Here is a 17,250-nt window from a genome sequence, read left to right as displayed (position 1 = left end):
GTCCTGGAACTCACATTGTAGACCTGACTGGCCTCGAACTCAGAAATCCGCCTGCCTCTGCCTCCAAGTGTTAGGATTAAAGGCGTGCACCACCACTGCCTGGCAACATGGGCAATCTTATCAGTCTCTTTGCTCAAGGGAAAATTCCAGCCCCGGAAACAGGAGACGCCTGAGCTCGGTTAAGGCAGCCAGGCCAGCTGAGCATCCAAACTCCAAGGGCTTCTGGGAGAGTACAGAGCACCCTGGGAAATGGACCCAGCACTGAAGAAGGTCCCAGAGGAGGCCAGCAGAGCCCAGGACACAAATATTAAGGCATCTATCCTTGGAGGTTTGAGTTAGGAAAGCGAGCTTGGCCCCATCCTCAGGCCCAGAGACCATTTGCTTGATTTCTGGAAAGAGAACTACAGACAGTCTGGGGACACAGGGCAGGTGGCCTCAGATTCCTTTCTTCTCCCCTTGGGGACACTCTTCTCTCTGCCTTCTCGGGTTTTTTTTTTTTTTTTTGAGGTCATTTCTCTCCTAGACTTCTCCTCCCAACCATTGGGGCATCAAGGGGAAGTTGGAGTGATTGTCTGACCTCATTGCTTCTGGGGCCACAATGAAGGGGGCGGGGGTGGGGGAAGGCTGATACCTGGAGCCTTAGCTGTCCGGACTTCAGACTGAGGGCTAAGTCTGTACCGGAGAGTCACCTTTTCAATGGGGACTCCCCCTAGCTACTTTATTTAAAGGTGACATTTCAGAGGCCAGGGTGGTTGACTTCGGTGGTGGTGGAAGGTTTGTCTAGAGTGCTTCAGGCCCTAGGTTCCATCCCCAGGGCCAAAAAAACCTCAAACAAACAGAGTGGAGATTTTCAATTTGGCCTCTGTGGTTGGCCCTTCTTAGCATAGAACGGGCCAGGGATCTGGGACAGGAAAATTCGTAATAGTATTGTCCCCAACCCCTAACTGGAAGAACATCTCTCAAGCCAGAGTGCAAGCCACAAGCCACAGAAGCATAATGAGCAGAGCCTGTGACCTTGTCACCAACAAGCTACGCAGACATTTACAGATCACGTGACAGTCCTCAGAGATTTCTCTGAACACTCTCAGTGTTCCTCATAAAGTCAACGTTATGGCTATCACCAGAACCACTGCTAGAGCTTACCATGGAATCTGTTCCACAGAACGCCAATATACGACGATCCCCTCCCCAGTGGCTAAACATAGCTGTTCCCCTCCGCAGCTCTTTGTGCTTGTGCCTCCTGCCCAGGACCTTCGTAAAGTTTCTTTGCAAAGTTCACTTCAGAATCCACCTACTTGCGCTCTTAGGTGCTAAGCTCACAGGGGCCAGAGTGTCACCCTATCTCTGCCCCACCCTACCCCTAGTCTCCAGGATGCCACCCAGTGTATGGTAGAGACTGATTTTTAAATGCACCAATTTTCCAGATGCAAAGACTGAGGCTCACAGAGGGGCTGTGGTTGCCCAGCTCCCACAGTATCCAGGCAGGACCCCCCCACACACACACACAACTAAACATCTGCCACCCTTCTCCCATCCCGCCCCAGGAAACAAACCACACGCCACTTCTGAGGTTACCAGCAGATCTCCATAGTTTCTTGCCTTCTCAACCAACCACAGAACAGAAAGGGAGTCGGGTTTGGGGCCAAGAGCAAGAGACCTTGAGGAAGATGGGTGGGGTAAGCTGCCCCCAGTTCCCAGTCCTTCCATTGATGATGCTCAGTGTGGGCATCTCTCCGATGCAGGAAGCTAAGGGGAAGATGCAGGAGGTGGCTGGCTGGGCAGGAGCCTAGCAACCATGCAATGGGGCCAGGCCCCAAGGCCAGGAGTTGCAATCAAGGAACTACATGGGCTCTGGTAGCTAGCAGCAGGTGTGCGTGTGCGTGCGTGTGTGCGTGTGTGTGTGTGTGTGTGTGTGTGTGTGTGTGTGTGTGTGTGTGTGCGCGCGCACACGCGTGCCCACTTGCGCGGGTAGGAAGGCTGTGCTGTTCAGGTGTGGCAAACCCAAGTACACTGCAACCCTGACCAATCAGCAGTCTCAAGTGGGTCAGGAAGTACGCTGACAAGCCCCGCCCACAGGGAGCTGCCTGAACTCTTGAGGCCTCCCCTCAGCTGTGTAACCTCCTGGCTTCAGCAAGACACATTTATCCCTTGCCTAGTGGTGCCATCAGCTCGCACCTACAGCTCTCACCCCAAGCCTCTCTCCACAGCCAGTTAACCTCTCTTCTCAGACAGTTAACCACAAGGTGCTCAGCGACTTCGCTCCGCCTAGGCCAGAGGTTACTTTGTCTCCTAGATGACAATCTGGGGATTTGCCATGGTGGAGAACCGGGAGAGCACCAGCCCTCGGGTGGATGTGTGCTCACTAGAGTTCATGCACAAGTGGGCAGCTGAGTGTGTGTGTGTGTGTGTGTGTGAACACACACAAGCCCAGCACTGCAAAGGGCCACAAAGAATTATTTTTTTCTAGGAGGGAAAAATGTACTTAAAACAAACAAACAAACAAACAAACAAACTACCACCAGGAACAACAACAACAACAAAACCTTCCTAAGCCTTGAACCTAACTCAGTTTAACTTAAACGAAAGCAAAATTGTGGGTTCTTCTAATAACTACTGAATTCTTCAGAGGATGGGGTCTTGCTTTGTTTCCACCTGGAGGGATTCGACGTGGCTCAGTGGTAGACCGTTTGTCCCGCATGAGTCAGGGCCAGGCTTTGATACCTAGCTCTGCAAAAAAGCCAAAACAGACCCCCCTCTCCCCCAAAAAAGAAAAACCCTGTGCACAACTCTATAGAGAATTTCCCCATCCCCAGGCACAGGCTGCCGCTAGGTCACCTTCTCACTTCGAATCCTGTCTTTCTGTGTTGAGGGGGTTCTGTGAAGAGTTTGCTGCCCCACTGCCTGCGTTGAAGAGGTAGAGTCTCACTGGGTCATTTACATATTCAAATCCGAATCTTCAATTAATGGCTTTTCTTTGGAGCTACTATGGAAGGACAGAGATCTAGGGATTGGTGCTGGTAGAAGGTGACCATGGGCCCCTGAAGGAAGCTGAGGTGCAGATTAGGAGACATCGAGGGCAGGGAGGGGTGCAGTGGCTGGCGGGAGTGCTGGCTGGCTAGTACTCCTTTCCATTCATACCTGCAGTATTGTGCATGCGGGGCACTGATGCATGCCTTTCCCTTCTGGAAAGTGCTCTGGGATTCAGACAGAAATGAGGATTTAAAAAAAAAAAAAAAGCCAGGCAGGGCAGTGGTGGCGCATGCCTTTAATCCCAGCACTTGGGAGGCAGAGACAGGTGGATTTCTGAGTTCGAGGCCAGCCTGGTCTACAGAGTGAGTTCCAGGACAGCCAGGGCTATACAGGGAAACCCTGTCTCAAAAAACAAAACAAACAAAGAAACAAAAAAAAGCCAAATTTCTTGGGTTCTCTAGCTGGACCTAAAGTGGCCCTGGTTCTCGGTGTCAGTCAGAGGCAGGTTCTCAGGCAGGAATTTCCCAGTTGTTGGGACAGGCAGGGCAGGGGTGTGTGGCACCATGCACTCTGGACCTCCTCACATTAGCATCCCCCACCTCTCCCACTCAACAGCACACACCTTCTGGGTTTCCCCCACCCCCAGCCAAACCACACTGCAATCAGAGACTCGGTGAGTGTCAGTGCTCAAAGAGATGTAAAAGGCTCTCCCAGTGCCAACCACTTAAAGTACAACATCTCTACCATGCCCCTGGACCACAGCATCTGAGAGCTACGTTTATACTAGTGCCTTTAATCCATCCCAGATCTCATCAAAATGTGCGACCATCACCCCCATTTCACAGATAAGAAAATGGAGGCACAGAGAGGTTAAGTCAGCTTCCTAACGCCATCCAGCAAGTCCCTAGCTGGTTTGGAACTCAGGCAGAGAGCTCTGTCCAGAGTTGTGTGGGCGTGGAGATGTCCTGGGGCTTCCTCCTCCCTTCCAGGACCAAAAGATCCAAGAGCGTGCAGCTCAGTGATACGTTAGAAACTTATCTCTCTTGGAGGGGCCTTGGATCTGGGCAGTACAATTTACTAAGAGATCATTTGTGGGCTAGGTGTGGTAGCGTGCACCGCACCTGCGATCCTAGCACTCGGGAGGCTGAGGCAGTACTGAAAATCTGGGGTTAATCCTGACTGCATAACAAGTTCCAGGCCAGCCTATACTACACCGTGTGTGAGACTGCCTCAAAATAAATAAAGCAAAAATACTTCTCAGTAGCAGAGAGGCCACAGCAAGTTAGAGGGTCACCACCCTTTTCTTTCTCTCCCAGGAGAGGGAGCTGCGTGGAGCAGAGTGCGAGTGATGGGAGCCCTGAGTGCCTAGTGCCTTGTCGGGGTTCAGGGGACCCACTTCACTATCCACCAACTTCCCTAGGGATGACACCATAATGTGCTCCCCCCCCCACCAGCCCCCATCACCTGGACCCTACACCCGTGACACTCCACTCAGGGCCAGGCCTTCAAAATTAAGTTGCAAAGGGCTCAGAGATTGGGGATGACAAAGGGGGCTTGGAGACTAATTAGGAGCAGCAACGAAAGCTTAATTCATAAAAGCAAACATTTTCCACCCATCAACCTGCAACCAGTTAAGGGCTACGTTTGAAAGAAATCTGTGCGTGAGGAAGGGAGCCAACAGGAACAGGAAATGTTCGAAAGAATGTAAACTATTTCAGTTTCATAAAAAGTAACAAGTAAACAGTTATTACATGCAAATAACACCCTGGTTTTAATTAATGCCGAAAAGTCAAAAATATGTTTGACATTTGTATGTATATACCGAACGGCTGCAGCGCACAAAATGGTGCCCAGATGCCCGGTGGGAGCCGGTTGGCAGCTTGAAGGGAAATCCAGCCTTGAGAAGGTCTTGCTTATTGGTGTTGAAAAGTACCATTTTGCCCCAGCCATAGCAGCCAGGAGCCGGCTCACTTCCTAACTAACCCTGGAGGGCTCCCAGAGCTTGGGAAGGTGACCGCTCAGCTACTTCTCAGCAGGCTGGTCTTAAAGCCGCAGATCCTCCTATCCCCAGGGCAAGGGAACAGGGGGGGCTCCTCCACCCCAGGGTTACATGATGACGGGTTGTGGGTCCCAGCAACCTCCCACTCAACAGCCCCTGGCGGCAGCCACTGTGGCGTCTGGTCCTGCTTTCTCGTTACTACCAGGGTGGATCAGGCTGGCAGCTCAGCCAGCGGGGAGCCTGAGATGGCGCAGCCTCTCTTTCCAACATCCATCACTGCACTCAGTATTCTCTTTTTGAAAGTACCAGAAGAAGCCCTCAGCTCTGGGGAGACCATGCCCCTGGGAGACCACCAGAGGACTCGCACCCCTGGAGAGAGTGTCTGGGATACTTCAGCCCCAAAGGAAGGACATCTACGCACTGCTTGAGCTGTGTGCACACGAACCTCCCTCAGCACCTTTTCTGAGACCACGGATGCTAACGCTGCACTGCACGGAAAGAAGAGCAGCACCGGAGACCTCAGAAGTTGCTAAGCCCTGGAACCCGGGAGAAAACTCTCCTTTACTAGAAAGAGACCACAGACATATCCACATAAAAGGGCGGTCGGTGAACTGCCTACCGGAGGGAGACTCGATACCAGACAGCAAGGGGCCTGCAGATCTGTTTCTAGAGGTTCCTCCATTCCCACACCCACCTTTGCCATCCCAGAGTCCCTCCTGCTCACCTCGCCCACTGCGTCCCACGAAGCGAAGGTCGTTGAACCTGGCCACTTGGTTCTTCATGACAGCGGAAGCATTGCGCAGCTCGGCAGAGTAGTTCTCATCATTGCCAGCCATCACGGTCACCACCGTTCCATCGGGCACATCCCCCAGTGCCACCACCTGAGGAAACGGGCCCGGAGAGAGGACAGTTTAGAAAGGCCAAAAGGAGGGGCAGCTGCCCGCCTAGGTCCCAGGCTCACTGAGGAGTTCTGAGTCAGGGGTGGAAGATCCGTTTCCAATACAACCAAACCCAAATGATGAACTCTCTAACCTCCATACCCGAATCCTGGGTCCCATGGTTGAAGAGAGCCCCAAGGAAAACATCCATTTTTATGAAATTAAGTCTAAGCTAGAGCTATCCATCAGCAAGGTCACAGGTCAGGGCGGGGCGGTAAAGGAGACTACACTGCAACCGTAATAATGGGGCTACTCCTTGCAGTCAGTAAAGGCACTGGCCCTTCGGGGTACAAAATTTAGCCCTGCAGTGTGACCAAGGCCCAGTTAAATGGCCTCAGTGGAGCCTGGATTCGTTATGCAGAGAAAAGGCAAAATGTAAAACAAACTGCTGTTTGACAGATTGATCCAGAAAAAACCCCGGGCAAGAGGACAGGGTGGTTTCGATCACTGAGCTTGTACCTGCTGGGAACTGTTGGATGGGTGGGTGGAGATGCCCCTTAAATGTCATCTCTTCCCCCGTTCCCTCCCACCCAAGGCGCACTAAGAGAGGCAGATGCCTTTTGAACCAGACTTTAAACAGAGTCACAGCCATTTAAACGTGGCTGCCGTGTGCAGGGACTGGGGATCCAGATGGTAAAGATTTCAAGGAGAAAATGTTTGGGGTCTGATTAAAAAGGCCAGATTTCCTGTCAACATCCTGTCTTCTTTTAATTTCAAAGATTCCTTTTAAGCTCCAAGTGACAGTAAAACCTCCGATCTGACGATTACAGTCACACGGGCCTCCTCCCCCTCCTCCCCTCCTCCCCTTCTCCCCTCCTCCCCTGGAGATTTCCCCCGCTGGTATTTTAAGATGTCACCCGGGAGACCTCAAAGAGTCACCAGCCTTTTTTTTTTCCCCCTTTCCAATTTGAAGTCTTAATGGGAGCAAGGAGGGCCTCAGCTGCCAGCAGCCTGCGTTTCCAGCCACCTCCGGCATCACTACCTCCCTAGCCGCTGGCCCTTCCTACTCTGCCTTTCTCACAGCAGCTGCGAGAGGTTTAGGGGAAAACCAAGACGTTTTCGTTTCATCTGGCTGCCCCCCCCCCTTACAAAAAGAGAGAGAGAAGGAAAAAGAAAAAGAAAGAAGAAAATGAAACAGTTGCCTATCCCTGATATAGATGAAAAAAAAATTCTCTGAACGACTGGGGCTACCAGGACCGAGGCAGCCCCCAAGTGTCCGCCAACCCTTCGAGCTGCAGACTTACGCCGGAGGCCGCCCTTTAGGACCGGCCTATGGTCGCCCTGTGCAACATTTCAGCAGCAGAGGTTGAGAGTGTGGGAAGGAAGTGTCTCTGCAGAGCAAGAGGCGCGGCGCCTCGGGGTAGGCCAGGCCCTCCCCGCCCTCTGCGCCCCACACCTCCCGGGTCCTCGCCCAGCTCCGGCTGTCCTCATCCCCGCTACGGCTTAGGCTGAGCCAAAGAAAATGGGAGCCCCACTCCTTCGGCTTCCACACCGCCATACTCTGCAGGGCCCTGCGAAGGCCAGGTGGAGCGAGGGGATGGCCCCCCTAAGAAGTCAGTGCGACCGAGGAGGAGCGCCCCAAGTCTCCGTGTCCTCCGGCAGCGAGGCCGCGGTGCACCGTTCCCAACGCGGGGTCCCGGGTACTGACTCTCGGAGTGGGAGCGGCAGGAGTACTCCCCGCGCCCAGTTCTCCCTGGACGTCCTCCTGGTACCTTCCCTGACTGATGTACACCATATTTCTCGGGGACACCCAGCTTCCTTTCATGTTGTGCCTGGCCTGGGCTCCTGCAGCGTTCTGCTGGCCGAGTGACCCGCTTTCCTCCCACCCCGGTACCTCCCAGGTTCTCTGGGGTCTGGGCTCTTATCGCGGGTGGCCTGGAGTCCAGCGAGGGGTCCTTCCGGGAGTGGGATCCTGCAATAGGGGTGCCCGGGTACCCCGGTGTCTTGCCAGCTGGGTGACATCCCCCTCCATGTCCTACTTCTAGGTGCTCCCCAAGTCCTCTCCGGTCTGGGCTCCTGCCATGGGCGGGGGGGGGTGGGGGGGAGGGTTGGGCCCAGGTTCCCCGGTGTCCTCCCGGCTCGGGCCCCTGCACTCACCTTGAAGGCGACCGGCAGCGTCTTGTTGCAGCGCCAGTGCGAGGGCAGCACAGAGCAGAGGAAGTTGGGGCTGTCGGTGCGCACGAGCTCTCCCGCGTGGTCGGCCAGCACGTCCACCATCGAGCGCACCTCGGCCCGGGTGCGGCCGCCGGGGCCCGCGGCCGCCTGCGCGCTTAGCGCGCCGCTGTTCTCGCCCATCTTGCCGCCGCCGCCGCCGCCGCAGGGGAAGGCCGTGGAGGGGGGAGTGAAGCGGCGGCTGGTGCTCGGGTCTACGGGAATACGCATGCCGCGGCCGTCAGGGCGCGGGCGGCCGCAGCCGCGGGAAGCGGGAGGCGGGAAGGCGGCGGCTCGGGGCCCCGCCAGCGCGGGGTGGGGGGGGCAGGGGCGGCGCCGGGGGGAGGGGGTGGACGCCCCGACGGTCGGCCGCGCGCCCGCTAGTCCCGCATCCCGCGCGCGCGGCCGCCCCACGGACTCGGCGGCCGCGGCCCCAGCCCGGATCCTTGGAGAATCAAGTGGCGGCGCCGCGGCCGCCCGCGCGGGGTTAGTACCCGGGGCCTCGGGGCGGGGCCGTGCGAGCGACGCGGGGCGCAGCCAATCGCAGCCCCCCAGGCTCGGGGTTCGCCGTGGAGGACCGGGTGGCTCGGGCCCGCGCGAGCCGAGCAGGGGCCAGGCTCCGCCCCGCAGGGTATAGACAACTGGGTCCCGGTAGCCGCGCGGGGAGCCGCGGTCCCTCCCCACCCCCGCCAGCCCCAGAGTCAGGAGCGGCCGCTGCGACCTGGGCAGAAATCGGTTTCCAGCCTCCTGGCTGCGTGCGCCCCGGTTCCCCCTCCCTCGAGTCGCAGCCGGGCTCTGGCCACCGCGGCCCGGAACCTGCACCCTCAGCTGGTCGCCGCGGTGACACCCAAGACGGATTCGTCACTCCCTCTAGTCCACAAATGATTTTTGACCCGAGAGCTTCCACCCCACGAGGGATTCCACAGTTCCCCGCGGCCTTGGCCCTCACCTCTGTGGCCTCAGTGTCAACCTTCGAGGCAGACAGAATGGGGATGGCCACACAGACCAGCGGTGGGGCGGGACAACCACCCCGTTCCTGTCCACTCAAAACTAGCTTCAGGATCGCGCGGGCCTCGTGGAGTTGATCTCTGTCGTGGCAGCTCTTGGGTCTTTGGAAAATACACCAGGGCCTACAATAGTGCGGCTTTTTTTTTTTTTTTTTTTTGGAATCATACCCCACCCCACCCCACACGTATGCAGCCACCGTCCGGTGTAGTGGAAGTGGATGCGGGTCCGTGGCAGAAAGAACACTGTCGGTGGCTCAGCGCTCAGTCGGATGCTTGCTCCCCGTGGATGGAAAGCGGTCCTCCCAGGGTCGAGCCATCGTCTTCCTGGCCCTAGAGCGCTGAGTCTGCAGCGCTCTCAGGTGCCCTGTGGGAAATCGGCCCTGGGGTCTCCGTTGTTACTCACGCCCCGTGGCTCAGCCCCTCCTGGGCTTCACTGACAGCGACCCCTCCCTGTCCCGTCTCCTAAGCCTGGCATGGGTGCACAGACACACCACTAAAGGGCCCACAGTCACTGAAGGCTGCGCTTCCCCCAACCCCGTGCACTCCCTGGACGGTGGCAACGAACGCGCTTGTTTCTCTCCGTGCTTTGGGAATTCGACTGCATTTTCGTTGCCAGCGACAGTGGATCTATCTGCAACGACCAATCCCAAGCCCCAGAAGCGATGCAATCTAGGATCCGAAGACTGACGGCGTCAAGACCTCATTCTGGCTCTGACCTCAGTCTAGCACACTCCATTTTGTCAAAAAAACGAAATCAGGCCCTAGGTGTACGACAGTGGGGGACCAGCTCTGTCCTGAACCTAAGGAGTTCCAGGAGAATTGTCTTCTGCCCCTTTCGGGGGTCTTATGCCAGCGCCTCAGGCCGCCAGGGAAGCAAGGACAGTGAAGGTCTCTTACTGAATCTTTTTGAGAATCTATGATTCGGAGTTGCCCATCACTAGGCCTCGAGCGGCCATGGAAACAGTCTCAGAACCAGAGGGGATCCAGGGAGCCTGGCCCCTCGAGCATGGGCCCTCAGGGGCCTCTCCTGGAAAGGGAGAACTGCTAGCCACCAGGTAGGGCCCAGACCCGCGAAGAGCCGCCTATTCTGCCCTGGACCGAGACTGGCCGCCTCTGTGATGTGTAAATTCGATTTCTTCTTAAGCGATTCCAGTTTGCATCTGCCCCATTTACTAGTGCCTCCGCCTGATTTCTCTTTCTGATCTTACAACAAGTTAATATCCGGGTCTCCAAAATGGGGGGAGGGGGCTACGGGGAAGACCCGAATCTGACCCTGGGCCCGAACTCAGCTACAACTCTCTGAAGACGCCAGCCCAGTGTGGGCCCCAGATCCGAGGTTTGGGGAAGTGCTGGCTCTGAGTACGCAGCCCGAGGTCGCGAGTGCAGGGTCGCCCGGGCAAGGCAGTGACGGGGACCGCCCACTAGTTGGCGCTGGCGCCTTGCTGGCTGCTCAGTGGCCCCGCCAGACTGCGCGCAGACGTGCGCCTGCAACAGGGCAGCCCAGCTTTTCCAAGTCCGGGGAAGAGCTACTTTCTAGAGAGTGCGCGCCTGACTCCTCACTATACCTGTGGTCAGATATCAGACAAACGGATGGTGTGGTGTTAGGCTGAGGGCTGCCTGCCCGGGTTCTCACGAAGAGATTCCCTTCTCTGGAGTCTCAGACACCCTGAAGGGCCTGCGACCAGCAGAAGTCTCTCTTCAACAGAAACGCGCCGCCCCGTTTCCCTAGTTCTGTTCCAAGACCCATTCTGAGGATGGGACAGAAGGCTCAGATTTTTAACCTTATATCTGCCTAGAACCCTTCTTTCTTCCGACAAACCTAGAACTATTTATGTATTGTCAAAATTTTCAGACCAGGATAGCTGCTCCCACCAACTGGGACCCATAACTCTCTTTCCTTTCCCCACCCTGCATACATATGTTCCGTCTTCTGTCTTCCTTTTTTGTCCCACCGACGGACAACAGTCTGCCTTCTCTCAAATGCTCCATCTAAGAGCACCTCACTGTGTCCCCTACAGGGGACAGGAAGCAGAGATCAAAGCTCTCTATTGTAGGGTAAATTGGACCAGCCTGGGTCATCTACAGCAGGTTCTTTGTTTGTTTGTTTTTGTTTTTGTTTTTCGAGACAGGGTTTCTCTGTGTAGTCCAGGCTGGCCTCGAACTCAGAAATCCCGCCAAGCGCTGGGATTAAAGGCTTGTGCTACTACAGCCTGGCTTCAGCAGATTCTTATCCTGAGAGGAACCCACTACCTAAGAGGGCTCTGATGGCTTCTTGGCCGTGCAGTGTTGCCTCTGTCTCTGAGGATAAGAACTGAGTGACTCTGATTCCTTGGAAGTCCGGGGTCTGGGGAGGGTAGGTTTCTGCACACCCATTTCTGAGCTCTTCTCTGGTTCATTCTTAAACCTGCTTCCTCCATCCCTCTGGTCCAGGGACCCTGCATCAAATATCCCTGAGCCTTCCTCTCACCAGTACAGGGGATAACAGCTGTGTCTGGGATCATGTGTAAAGGGCCTGGCACAGGCCTACCACAGAAGGATGCTCTATCATGCCACTGCCTTTGACAAGTGTCACACTCCCAACTGAGAAACACCCATCTGGTGGTAGCTTCCACAGAGCTTGCCAGAACTCAGAGCCTAGGCCATTTTGATCTTCCCTTCTCCTAGACTGGCCTGAACTACCTGCTGCCTAAAGACTGTCTGGAGCCTGCCTTTATATAGAGCTAGCACTGAAGGCACTCCAAGGGCCTTCTTGCCATCCAGGCTCCCAGACCTTCACCACTGCCCTCCCACAGGCAGCCCTGACCTAAGGAGGAAGTTGACCATCACCATGGACAGCACAGCCCCTTCCTCTCCCCCAGAGGTGTGTCTGTTCCTTCTAGAACCTGAATTTCTCCATTCTGGTCCTGGCATCCAGTGTGCCTTCAGCTTAGTCCAGGGAACTCTCAGGGGATTTCCTGTCCCCAAGGAATGTCTTTCTAACCTTCTTTTGTGGGGAGGGGGAATTAGGGGTTCTCCTTGGGAGGAGAGGGACAGTGAGCAACCCTCCCCCAAGACTGTGAAAGAGAAAGCCAGAAAAAGCTGATAGTAAACGTAACTCTGTATTTCGTTTTCAGATGCGTGTAGTTAGATACATGGTATAAAATATTGAAATACAAAAGATGTCATGTACCCGTCTGTGCCTACCTACCTAATGGACCCGTGAGAACCAACGGTAGGTAGTATTGTTACAGGCAGTATTAGTTACAGTATTGTAACTAAATTGGGAGGCAACCTCCCGAGAGGTGGAGACTCCATCTCAGAGGTTTCAACTCTGGGGTCACCTCTCCTGGGCGGCTTGAGGGGAGGGTCTGGAATGGGTGGGTGTGTTTTCCAGTTACAGAACTGAGAACCGAGAACTGGACTTGGAGGGAGGGAGAGGAGGTGGGAAAGCTGGGAGCTGAGACACAGTTCCTGGAGGGAGGGAGAGCTGGGAGCTGAGACACAGTTCCTGGCTCTGCCACTGCTGGGGGCATTGGGGGAGGGGACAACTAGTCCTGAAATGGGTTGGTCTTCTGACCAGTCCCAGTTTGGGCTGGGACCTAAGAACCAGACAGGATGCTGACCTTTAAGATATTTAAGGGACTACAGATCCTTCAACTGGAGGACACAGAAAGTGCCCCAGAAAGGCTGAGGAAGCGGGGAGTGTAGGGTCCTTCAGTAGCCCGAGGGAGGAAGGGGGCAGGCCCAGCACTCAGCGGGGACTAGGAAAGACCAGACTTGGTTGCTCAGGTTCCCCTCTGAGCAAGGAGCGTCCTAAGTCATCCTGAGTTCCACCTGGCTCTCCAGCCCAGGGGACACCAGACAGGTTTTGTCTGTGATCAAAATCTACAAGCCATTCCTGCACTCTCAGAATCCAGTCACCTTTTAGGGGATGGGGATTCCCCACTCTCTCCTATGTGTCCTATCTGGATGCAGATTAGCTCTGAGGAGCCAGCCTTGAGGGAACTCATTGGGTCTGAGGGTAGAAAGGAAGCTCCCCCTCTGTCACCTCTATATCTGGAGGGAGCTGGTCCAGCCTGACAGGCAATGCAGTCCCTGACCCCCATGGCTTCTGTATGGGCGGGGGTTGAGAGCCCTGCTTCTTGAACCACCTCTGAGCATGATCAACCTCCCCGTGCATCTGAAGGGGCAGAGAATTTATTCTCTGGGCTCCCAGGATGACCTGGGATCCTGGAAGAATGGGCTTCCCCTGCGGGACTCAGCACCTCAACCTCCTCGACTCCCCAGCTGCACCCTCTTGTGTGTGTGGGGACTCCCATAGTGCACCTGGAGCCAGAGAAGGCCCCTGACAGAAATGTGTCCTTTTCCCTCACACCTACCACGCCCCCACAGCAAGGGGCAACTGCTGCAGTGGCAGGAACAGGAAGAGCACCTCTAGGTGGCAATCACCTCTGTCACCTTCTGTACCCCATGCTCACTTATGCCACCTTGAAGGGTTTTTCTGGTGTCTTTGTCATCATGTCCACTTTACGAGAGAAAAACAGTAGCCCAGAGAGGTTAAGAAACTTGCACAAGGTTACACAGCTGGGAAACCGCAGAGCTGGGATTCCCTCCAGGCAGCCTGACCCCAGAGCCCATGTTCCTGGCCACTCTGCTTGTCTCAGGGAGTAGAATCAGATTAGAGAAATGACAGCTATGGGGGCAGCACTAGATTCCTGGTAGGAGAGTCCTGGGTTGGCTTCAGAATTTTAGTGTCACTCAGGAAACCCCTAAGACATCAAGTCCAAGACCCTGACATTGCCCTGCCATCTGTCAAATGGCAGATCCAAGGATTAGGGAGGGAAGGGCCTGTTGAGATCAAAACCTAGGCCAGGATAGTGTCTGGGCACCTCCTGCTGCCACCTCCTGCTGGCTGGGTCCCCGACCATCTTCTGTCTGTCCCATTGTAGGCGCCCCTTAGTCCCCAAAGCCCACCCAGCAGTGCCTGGGCCACAGGGTCCTATTAGGGATTTTCCACCTCTCCAAAAAGGTCTTAATGCCTGTCAGTCCTTGTGAAACTTTAATTAATCTCAGAGGCCGATGGCTCGAAGGAGAGAAGCAGCTTTGGCTTCCCAAGGCTGAAGATGACGACGGCTCCATTTATGTGGTGCAGAGGAACGCTGTAGACATTCCTGCCAGCAATAAAAGCCACATGGCTTTCCAGCGTCGCCCTTGGAAAAGAAAAAAAAAAATGCAGCCCTCTGCGGAAAGAAAGCAGCTGTGTACTGTACGCATGGCGTGAGATAAAAACAGGCGTCCGAGGTGGAGAACAGTTGGGCTTTTATGCTTCCTCTATGACCACCGTCAGTGGCAGGGCCCAGCGGTCACCCTCTTAGCCACAGGCAGCTCGGGGAACAGGGTTGGCCCCAATGTAAGGCCTTTAGCGTCTCAGCCCTTCCACCTGGGCTGGGTCTAAGCTCCCTGGCTGTCTCTGAGGTAGTGCCAACACCCTAGGGTGGGTGTGACCTGTACCATGTCCCAGGGCCCTACCCCTTGGAAGGGCATGGCACTGTGTTGAATGCATGCTCTGCCACAGCACCTTTGAAAGATTTAGTACCTTGTTGAACAAGGATATGTATTTTATTTTTCATGGGGTCCCCCAAATCATATGGCCACATCCCTGGCCACAGAGCTCCCACGGGCCAGGTACCTAAGCCATGATGTGGCTTGGCCTGTAGGGTGGAAGGGTGTTACTCCTGTGGCTTATGGTAGCTTAGGGGAATGAGCAGAGGCTCACAGGCATCACAGGCCAAAGAAATCAAGATTTGAACTCAGTTCTTCCAGACTCGAAAATGAGGAGTGTGTGTGTGTGTGTGTGTGTATGTGTGTGTGTGTGTATGTGTGTGTGTGTGTGTGTGTGCGCGCGCGCGTGTGCATATGTGTAAGCACATTCGAATGTGCCTGTGTCTATGTGTGTGTTTGTGTATATTTTCTCGAGTGTAGGCACACATATACGGACATGGAGAGGCCTGAGGTTGATACCAGGACTCTTCCTGGTTTATTCTCTACCTTACTCACTGAGCCATGGTCTCTCAGGTGAAGCCAGAGCTCACATACTGCTTCTCTGGCTAGCTAATTGGCTCTGAGGACTCCCTGTCTCTGACTGTGGGCTGTCACTCTCTCCTGGCACCCCTAACCACTCTGTATTCTGCAGTGTTCTTTATTTGCTGGGCTAGGGGACCGTGCGCACAGTCAGGCTCTTCCCTTATTATCAAATAATACAAAGTACAAGATAAGCACCTGGAGGAGCCTGGTTTGAGAGGACCTGACCCGGGGCCACAGGGCTGGGCTGGGGTTGGGGGGGATAGTTCTATAACGGTGTCATTTATAAACCTCGGAGTGGGTCATTGGCCTGAGCCTGGGAAGCAGAACAGTCATAGGCCATCAGTCTTTTCCTCCTCTGGGTCTCGGGCTCTCTTTCAGGGACACAGTGGCTTGGCTCCTGCCTCCCTAAGAGGCCCAGAATTTATTCACCTACAGTAGATCTGTTCATTTTCCATCCCATGGCTAGAGAAACTGAGAGCTAGGAAAGACTGTTGAATCCCACAGAGTGCTGGCAGGACCCTGGCCCTGGCCCTGACTGACTCGAAGCCTCTTTCATCCCATGTCCATAGCCACACTGGCCTGTCAGGAACCCCGAGTGCCAAACATGGAGGTCACAGCTGCACTTCCTGAGGGGTGTTAACGATCCCCACTATGGTCCGCATGGCATGGCCCCCATTCCCTGCAGACTTCCTCCCAACTGTGGCCTTAGGTCTTGAGGTAAAGGGCTTTGGGAAGGGTTTACATCGTGAGAGCCGTGTGCATCGGTGGCTGGCAGACGGTAAAGGAGCAGGTTCCTCTGCTGCTCTGGAGAAGACAGGGACAGGTGCCATCATGGAACAGTGATGCAGGGCCCCCACAGCTCTGCAGTGCCTTGCTACCACATTTGCTTTTTTAAACGCTGGTTCTGAGGGAATCGAACTCAGATCCTCACCTCATGTTTGCACTTTATTGACTACATTGTCTCCTCAGTCTTGACTGCCGCCATCATCATCATCATCATCATCATCATCATCATCATCATCATCATCATGATGACAGGGCCTCATATATCCTAAATTGGCTTTGAACTTACTGTATTGCTGAGGATAACTCCTGATCCTCCTGCATCTACCTCCTGGGTTCTGTGATCTCAGGTGTGTGCCACCATGCCTGGCTCACTTTCAGATCTATAAAGAAACCCCTGTGGCGATGACCACAGGATGCTGAGGTGGAGCGGGAGATGGCAAATGCTCCACGAGAGGAGAGGAAGTGCTAAGAATGTTCTAGAAAGAGAATGGAGCTAGCAAGCACCATGCTGTGAGAGCCAGACACCAGACAGTGAGGAGTTCAGCTGTCAAATAGGGCAGGAGGCTAAACCAGGTTCTGGGGGCCAGGCAGAATCAGCTAATGGGAAAGGTTTATGGAATAAATGAGAGAGAAAGTCCGAAGCTACATTAAGATCCCACCAAGTTCAGGTCTCAGGTCTCGGAGCCTGCATCTTGGCCTCAGGCTGTGTGACCTTGGAGTTCCCTGAGGCCCATTGTACACCTGGAGAGAGCAAGTCACCTCCACTCTCTCTCTCCTCAGCCTCCCTCCCTCAGGTCCCCTAGGGTTGGTCATCACTTCTCCCTTGCTTCTGCTCTCACAAGCCCATACAGCCATGCTGGTGAGATGGCTCGGCTTGGGGCTGGGGGGGGGGGTGCAGGCAGGGAGGGAGGCGCTTGCTGCTAAGCCCTTGAGATCTGAGCTCAATCTCCTGGGAAAGGACCAGCTCCTGCAAGTTGCCCTCTGACCTCCAGATGTGTGCTGACACATGTGCAGGCCCTTAAGTAAATAAATATACTAAAAATGAACTTAGAAAGAGCACAGTATACAGGGAGACCAGAAGGTGATCCCCACCCTGGAAGGAGGGGTGTGTCTGGAGAGAGGCTCCTTCAGGGTAGGAGGGGGATCTGATCCTTACTTCAGTTACTGAAATAGCTAAGTCCCGTGTGGGTCCAGAGGCTTGCCTGCTTTGCTTTATCACTGTTCTTTCATTGTTCAACAAAAATCATTTTTATATGCTCTTCTGTGTTTTAAACTTTACAATAAATATTTTAAAGGCAAGCAATATATATTATATATGTATATATGTATATATATA

At 54.7% G+C, this 17,250-nt stretch overlaps 1 protein-coding gene across 1 annotated transcript in view; it reads right to left on the bottom strand.

Moving 5' to 3' along the window:
- The window catches only part of Runx3 (RUNX family transcription factor 3), a 59,406-nt gene that overhangs the window by 18,894 nt on the left and 23,262 nt on the right, over positions 1-17,250 (bottom strand). Inside the window, exons 2-3 of the mRNA XM_031379042.1 lie at positions 8,005-8,273; positions 5,694-5,850 (exon numbers count right to left, since the gene is read on the bottom strand). Coding sequence (XP_031234902.1) covers positions 5,694-5,850; positions 8,005-8,273 — 426 coding nt within the window. The remainder of the gene's footprint in view (positions 1-5,693; positions 5,851-8,004; positions 8,274-17,250) is intronic.

This window comes from Mastomys coucha, unplaced genomic scaffold, assembly GCF_008632895.1.
Source record: "Mastomys coucha isolate ucsf_1 unplaced genomic scaffold, UCSF_Mcou_1 pScaffold18, whole genome shotgun sequence".
Taxonomy (NCBI): Eukaryota; Metazoa; Chordata; class Mammalia; order Rodentia; family Muridae; genus Mastomys; species Mastomys coucha.
Note: the sequence above shows the minus strand (reverse complement) of the source record. Positions and strands in the feature narration are given on the sequence as shown.